At 57.9% G+C, this 8,085-nt stretch overlaps 1 protein-coding gene across 1 annotated transcript in view; it reads right to left on the bottom strand.

Annotated features, from left to right (window-relative positions):
- Positions 1–1,084: 1,084 nt before the first annotated feature.
- The window catches only part of LINGO1 (leucine rich repeat and Ig domain containing 1), a gene marked incomplete at its 3' end in the record, with an annotated part of 65,449 nt that continues 58,448 nt past the window's right edge, over positions 1,085–8,085 (bottom strand). The window contains exon 2 of the mRNA XM_082839319.1: positions 1,085–2,941. Coding sequence (XP_082695445.1) covers positions 1,085–2,929 — 1,845 coding nt within the window. The 5' untranslated portion in view covers positions 2,930–2,941. The remainder of the gene's footprint in view (positions 2,942–8,085) is intronic.

The raw sequence follows: 8,085 nt of genomic DNA, 5'->3' as shown, positions 1-8,085 counted from the left end.
CGGCCTTCCCCTGGCATGCCCCCAACCCTGACACCATGGAGATCCCTTAGGAGCCCCACCACCCACAGTGAGATAATAATGACCATAATGAGAACAGTCACCCACACATGTGCACAGCACTTTACAGGTTACAAAGTGTTTCACATACATCATCTCATCAATTCCTCACAACAGCCCTGTGAGGTAGGCAGGGCGGGGAGTAGCGTTTCCGTTTATACAGATGTGGAGACTGAGGCCCAGAGAGGCTCGATGACCTGTTCGAGGCCACACAGCAAGTCAGCAGCAAAGCTGGGACCAGAGTTAGGCCTCGGCCCCTGGCTCTCTCCACTGACTGTGCTGTCCTCCAGGAGGACCCCAGCCCCTGTCCAGAGTCTCAGCCACACCCGAGCCAGGCCCCGCCCCCTGGCAGCTCAGCAGACAGGCCCTCATCCCCACTGGGCAGCCCTGTCCCCTCCACCCGCTCTCTGCAAACAGCCAGCCCAGAGCTGGGCCCAGACCCACCACCAAACCTGCTCCTGGCGACTGCCCTGGCCGGGTGGGCAGGCAAGTGGGGCTGGAACCTCCTTCCCTGTTTTCCTGAGTGATCCCTCCCCACAGGGGAAGAGAAGAGAAAGGAGGAAGAGGAGGAAGAGAAAAACAAGAAACTGAGTTGGAAGAGGGCCCTGGAGCAATCAGGACATCAAAAGTTTGCATTCCGACTAGCTATAGGAAATAGTTTTTTTTTTTTCTCTTTTTATTATTTCAAGTTTTCATAAAAATCCATAATTACTGAAACCCAAGTTACAGAGGAAGTTCGTAACCTTTTTATTGAATTATTGACTGTGCCGTGTCAGCTTCCGACTCCAGTCTGTCAACGTGTGCCCCTGTGCAGGTGGGGTCCCCAGACCTGGACTTCTGAGGTCCTGGTAGAAAGAGGGCAGGCGGTGAGGGCCAGCGGGGGCAGCAGGGGACGGCGTGGGAGGGAGAAAAAGAGTGCGTGTGGAGGGGCTGGGAGGAAGTGGGAAGGACTGGAGAGCGAGCGGATGGCGGCCAGGTCCCTTCCCCTGCCCGGCACGCCCCAGGGTCCCCGCCCCCCGCCCAGGCCTCATATCATCTTCATATTGAACTTGCGAGGTGCGTCGGCGGAGCTGATGCCTGCGTCCGACTTGCGGGGCACATACTCAATCTCGATGTTGTGCTTGGTGTTGCCCTTGCCCCGGCTCCAGAGAAACAGCAGCACCAGACAGAAGAGGACGACGCCCAAGAAAGAGATAAAGCCCATGGTGGTGGCGATGATGAGGGTCTTGATGTCGAAGGGGAAAGGCACGGTGGCGCGGGTGCTGTTGGCCTCTCCCTCGCCCGGCTGGTTGGAGATGAAGGCGAAGGTCTTGTTGGGCTGATGGGGCCAGTCGGGCGAGTAGCTGCGCACGTGCAGGTGGGCAGGCATGGAATCGTTGCCGCCCGCGTTGGCCGCGATGCACAGGTAAGTGCCGTTGTCCTGTACCTGGGCGTAGCGCACCTCCAGCGTGCCATCGGGGAAGACCGTGAGCCGCCCGTTGCTCTTGGCCGAGACCAGGTGCTTGCGGGGCGAGAGCCAGAGGATGGCGGGCGGCGGGTCGCCATCTGCCCGGCACACGAACTGCACGGTGTGGCCCTCATCCACAAACACCTGCTGGGCCTTGCGGTCCCGGATGCGGGCACGGCGGCAGGTGAAGTAGTTGGGCAGGAGCACATCAGGGAAGTCCTTGAACTCCTTGCCCTGGACGAACTCGGGCGTGGCACACGTGGGCTGCTGCCGGTTGAAGTTGAGCCGCCAGCGGCGCCGGAACACCCACAGGAGCCGGCAGTCGCAGGCCAGTGGGTTGGAGTCCAGGATGAGCGTCTCCAGGTTGCCCACCGAGTGGAAGGCCGACTCCTCCAGTGTGGTCAGCTGGTTGCCGGAGACATTGAGCACGCGCAGGTAGTTGAGGCCGCGGAAGGCGTAGGGCTCCACCACGGCCAGCTGCCCACCCACCAGCTGGATCTCCTGCAGCCTTAGCAGCTCATGCAACATGGAGCCCTCAATGGTGTTGATGGGGTTGTAGGAGAGGTTGAGGAAGCGGAGATAGACCAGGTGGCGCACCGCCAGGTAGGGCACAGCAGTCAGGTTGCAGTGCGTGATAGACAGGGACGTCAGGTTGAGGCCGTAGAGACAGTTGGGAGTCATGGTGTCCAAGTAGGGCCAGTGAGAGATCTCCAAGACCTTGAGCCGGTACAACCTCTTGAAGGAATAGTCCCGGATGGCATTGATGTTGAGGTGCCGGAGCCGCAGGACGATGAGGCCGTGCAGGTGGGACAGCGCCTCGGTGGGGATGGAGGTCAGGTTGCATTTCTCCAGCGTCAGCTGCTCCAGGCTGTTGAGGCCGCTGAAGGCTCGGTGGGAGATGTAGACGAGGTCGTTGTCGCCGACTTCCAGTGACTTGAGGTTGTACAGGTCCTGGAACATGTAGTCCAGCAGGATGACGATCTTGTTCTCGCTGATGTCCAGCTTGGTCAGGTTACTGAGGCCGGTGAAGACGCCCAGGGGGATGAGCTTCAGGCGGTTGCTGCGGAGCCCCAGCGTCCGGAGGTTGAAGAGGTTGTTGAAGGCACCAGGCTCCACGGCGCTCACGATGTTCTCATTGAGCTCCAGCTCCTCCAGGTGCGGGAAGCTGGCAAACTCGTCCTGGTTGAGCGTTTTGATGCGGTTCTTGCCCAGGTCCAGCAGGCGGGTCTCAGTGGGGATGCCCTCAGGCACCGCCACAAAGCGCTTGCGGTGGCAGAGCACTGCGCGGTCCTGGGCGGAGCACTCGCAGCGGGGCGGGCAGCCTGTGGCTGAGCCTGACAGCACCGAGCCCAGCACCAGCAGGAGGATGGGCTGCCAGCAGGCCAGGAGGGGGCTGGGCATGCTCCTCACGCCCCCCGCCAGCATCCTCTCGCTCACCTGTGGCCAGAAGCAAGCACAGGACAGAGGGCGCGGTTAGAGGGCAGTGTCTGCTGGACCCCCGCCCAGAGCCCGCTGTGCCCTCTGCCCTCCTGCCCTGTCAGGATGTCCCTGACACACAGAGAGAGGCAGGGGTCCAGAGTGGCATATGACACCTGCCTGGGACCCCACAGTGAGGTCCAGATGCCCAGGCCAGAGGGCCTCCTGCCACCCCATGCTGCTTCCTCCTTGCCCCTTACCCCACCCAGAGCCCTCCTGAAGGACCCTCCGGCATCCCGGGATCCAGGGGGATCATGGAAGGGGCAGGGTCACTTCAGATGAGCCTGGTGTTGGCACCCTAGGCTGCATCCACCTCCTTTCCATTTTACATTTTACAGACAATGCAACTCCAGGCATGCACCTCACACCCCACCTGGCACCCTGAGCCTCAGCTTCCCCTGGTGTTCATCAGGGATAAAGCGAGACCTGTTGAGTTGCCTTCAGGGCTCACAGAGGGAATCAAAGGGGCTCAAAGGCTAAGGCCTCTAGGAATAGCCAGCAGAGGAGCACATCTGGGCCCCAGCATGCCAGGCAAGGGCTTCTGAGGCTGCTGGGGCCACCCTCTCAGAACTTCAGCCTGAGCATCCCCAGACACAGACACCACGGCTCCCTCCCCATCCACACTGTGCTGAGCTCGAAGCCCAGGAATCTTGGGCAACCAGCATACCCAGTGGTTCCCGCCAGTGTTTGTGTCACTGCTCCCCAGTGGGGTTTCTGGATCAGTGGAGGGTACCCCCTTCCAGAAAGCCAGGACCCAGCCATAGTGCCTCCCTGGGGAATCTTTCCAACTCTACCCTTCGTCTGGGTCCCCATGGTGACCCACCCAGGCGCCTGAGCCCAGGCCCCTGCTATTCTTTCCTCCTGGAATGTCCCTTCCCCTGGTGTGTTGAAACCCCATCTTCGAGGCCATTGCTCTGAGAAGCTTTTTCTGATCCCCAGTTGGAAGTGTACTCCCCTTCAAAGACTCCCCCCAGGCTTCATCCGTCTGTCTCTCCGGCTTCCAATCACCCTCCTCCTAGTACCAGGGTTCTGTGCAGCTGCTGGTCCGATGGGGGAGCAGTCAGACCCCCACAGCCCAGGACGGCGCAGGCAGCCCTGGAGGTGCCGGTCCACACTGGGGCAATGGGGACGTGAGGCTTGTTACAGCTGGGTCCTGAGGAACGTGCAGGATTTGGGTGGTGATGACAAGGGAGACGGTGCCAGGATAGGGGTCCAGCCTGAGTACAGGCTGCAGGTGGTGTGAGCGAGGGGTGTGCGGGAGCTCGGCCCCTGATTACTCTCTCCTAGCCCGCATTCAGAAGCCACTTGCTCCCACTTCTGCTAGACTGCTCTTCCCTCCTCTATCTCTGTTCCACCCTACGGGAAACTGGCCCAGCAGGGTCCTTAGGGGGCTGGGAGGACTAGTCTGGACTCCTTCAAACTCCAGAGGCTGGACCAGACGGTCTCTGGGGGCCGAGCTGAAGCCCTTCTACTGCTAGTGGGGGTGAAGACCCATCCCACCCAGCCTGGCACCCTTGGGGCTCTGCTGCCATCCACATAGCCCACACTCATGGCCCTGAGGGGACCTCACTGTAGGAAGGGGATGCCCAAGCTGGGAAGGTCCCATCTCTCTGCCCCAGCTCAGGCCCTTCTTCCACCCCTTCAAGCTCCCCCCCACACCTGCACACAGCCTCCACTTCCAAAGCTATAGTTCTTATCATCTGCACTTCAACCCTTATGGCAACTGGGGCTCGGAGAGCTTGTGGCTGCCCAAGGACACCCAGCCAGTTGAGGAGGTGGATTTGGGTCCAAGGCTCTGGTCTGTCGGACTTCAATGACAATGCTCCAGTGGTCTCCCAGGACTGACAGGCACTCCCTGGTTGTTGATCGACTAAGTGACTGATTAACTAGAGAGGGCTCCTGGTGTCACTGACATGTTATAGAATCTGCAAGGTTTTGTTATTCCCAAGGGCTCTGTCCACCACCACCCCCCCTTCCCCTCAGCCCCTCTCATCCTCTCTCCACAGTTTTCTGTGGTTCGGTCTCCCCCACCCCACCCTCATCAGGCCATTTTCCACAAGTCACACATGCTCCAGTGACCCACCAGAAAAGCAAACATCCTGACAGGCAATCAATAAGCAATTGGGACGGCAGCTGGGGCTGGCGCGGGTGTGAGCTTGGGGACCGGGAGAGGTAAATAGGACTTTTAGCACCCAGCTCACCACTGCGCTGGGGTGTGGGGTAGGCTGATGGAGAGGGTGCTAAGGAATGAGAGAGGGGATAGCGAGTGCACAGGCTACCTTGAGATGTCGGTAAGACCCTCATACAGACAAGAATCTGGCATACGAAGATTCCACCCCCTTGTCTCAACCTACCCATCTACCTCCTCTCCCACCATTCCCCCCAGGGAAAACACCCAGGTATCGCAGCCTTGTCCAGCACATTCCTGGCTCTAAACCATCTCCTTTTGGAGATCTCTCCCAGACTCACTGCCCCAGCGGCCTTTGTGACCATCCATCCCAAAAGCCATCTCCTCCATGAGGCCACCCCTGATCTCCTCAGTCAGAAATTATCTCTTGCCCACAACTCTGAAGTACCTTAGATTTATTAGTAATGACATTATGTAACTGATGTATAGCACATCTCATTCTAAAAATGATTTGAGCCAATGACCAGAAAAATTATGTTACAAGATGATAAGATAAAGCTAAAGAAGGCAAGCCAGTCAAGAAAGGAGGTCACAAAATCCTATATAATGATTAAAGATGAGAGCTTCCTAGTGACCTGAGCAAAGAGGGAAATGTGCTCCAAAGCCTCAGCATTTGGCGCCTCTCCTGTGTCGTATGTTTAATCCTGGGTCTAACTCCCACGGGTACATTTCTCTCACCTGCTAGAGAGTGAGGTGCCTGAGGGCAGATGATGTGTCTGCAGCCTCAGACCAAGGTGTGGCACGGAAAAGACTCAACTGAATGTTCTTTGACAGGAAGTGTGTGTGCGTGAGAGTTGTTGCAGGGGCTGAAGTCACTCTGATGAAGCTGACCCTGGAGCAGGCCCACTGAGCAAAGAGAGACCTGGTGGATTCAAACATGTTGATAGAAAAGCTAGTCGGCATTGCCCTGTGTGGCAGGCCCGGCAGTTACACCCCCAGAGCAATGGGCCATACTCCACGGGACCAGGATAGCTCCAGAAGGGCACATCCTCCGAATTGCCTTTTACATGTGACTGTCCTGAAAGATGGGGAAACTGAGGCCTAGAGGGGCTAACATGGCTTCCCAAGCTGGTTCAGCACACTGGGCCTGGTCTCCAGGCCGAACACCCCCACGGGGTCCCTGTCATCTAGGGATACTGGTAGGGTCGTGTCTGACGGGGTCACCAAAACTGCTGAGTGAGCAACGTGCTGCTCCCGCCCTCCTGGCACCATTAATCCTGCTGGTTATTCCTGCAGTGGCCAAGGAGAAGTGTTTTATGCATTTTAATCAGTGCTTTATTTTGGATCCTTGCCCCCTGAAGGGCTTCCCACAAGGGCAAGACTTTAAAAATCGGACCAATAAATACAGAGGAAATGAACGTCGAAGGCTGGCTGGCGGGCAGGCAGAGGAGAGCCATGCCCAGGCCACAGCATACAGAGCCGACAGCAGCCTGCGTCCTCCCGACCCCAGAGCAGTGGGAGCAACCGAGCCATCAGACCTGCACTGCAGAGGGCCACCTGCCACCATCACACCCTCACTCACGTGGTGGGGCAGACACAGCCTGGCTCACTTGCTCCCCACACCAGCCACTCCACTGTGTGCCCCTCGGGGACGCCTGCCCTCTCTGCCCTTTCCCCCCCGCTGTGCAGGGAGGGGCTGATTCCAGGGTCCCTGAGGGAACACACACCGAAACTGGATCTTCCCCAGCTGGAAAGTCAACATCCTCAAACCTGCTTGAGGAATGAAGACGAGTAAGGGCTCAGGCCCCAAACTGCAGCTTTACTGGGACTGGAAGGATCTGAGGTCGGCATCCCCAGTTGGGGCCTCACACTGGGGCTGTCCCTCAGGGCTCAGGGTTGAAGAGCATAGCTGGTGGAGACAGAAGGGGCATGGGATCATCCATGGGTGGACTTGGAGAACCCTAAGGGAGGTCAGGGGTCATTCTATCTCCTAAGGCAGCATCTGGAGGCCCCTGGGGGCAGGGGCGTGCCTCTACCACGCAGCCAGCCTGGCCCATACGAGCTGGTCAGACGCCTACACTTAGGGAAGGGCTGGGACTAGCATCTTCAGACCACCTGCTACAGACCAGGTTTTAGGCTTTATACGCACTGTCTTAGAAACCCTCACCCAGCATTCAGAGATACTTCCTACCCATTTTACAGATGAGAAAAGCTGAGGCTTCCAAAAGGAAATTCCTTTGCCTTTAGGCCTAGGCTACAAAGCTAGGAAATAGCAGAGCTCCGTTCCTCCTGGTCAGGCTGCCTGCCCCAAGAGCTACCACAAGGGGAGCAGGACTTCTTTCAGACACACAGGCCAGTTCAGAGCCAAAGGAGGGGCAGGCATGTCATGGCAGCGCTAGGGTAAGGCCCCCAGGGCTAAGGGAAGGCACTAGTCCTTAGGTAGCTGCATGTAGGTAACTTGCCCCCTAAATGACAAAAGCTTTTCCCCAACTGTCAGAAAATGGTATGTTGAACACACTGAATTTTTTCAGTGTTTTCCCACCATACCATTCTCCTTTGCCTGCTGCCACTGTCAATGCTAGAATCTCACCTAATTTGGGGTCGGCTGCAGCACAGGATGGAAGGTTGTTATTTTGGGTTTACAGTATCAATATTTCATGGTGTTCCCACTCAGTGCTCCTCAGGGACCGCAGGCATCCCCAGTCACACACAGGCATGAGATCCCTGGCATGGAGGTGCCCACTGCCATCCTCGGGGCCCGGGGTCCCCTGGGTTCTCAGCCTGGCTGTGTGACCTGGGGCTACTGCGACAGGCTGCTTCTTCACTGGGAAATGAGGCTGTTATGCACGATCTCATCTTGTTCTGACACTCTACATTCCTAAGACTGGGCCTGCAGCAGGAAGGAGGGAGGAGGGAGGGCAGACTTGGGATGGGGGACTGAGGGCTTCAGAGAGTCTGCCTTGGGCCCTGCCCAACT

The sequence above is a fragment of the Leucopleurus acutus genome (assembly GCF_964270905.1).
Source record: "Leucopleurus acutus genome assembly, chromosome: 1".
NCBI lineage: Eukaryota > Metazoa > Chordata > Mammalia > Artiodactyla > Delphinidae > Leucopleurus > Leucopleurus acutus.
Note: the sequence above shows the minus strand (reverse complement) of the source record. Positions and strands in the feature narration are given on the sequence as shown.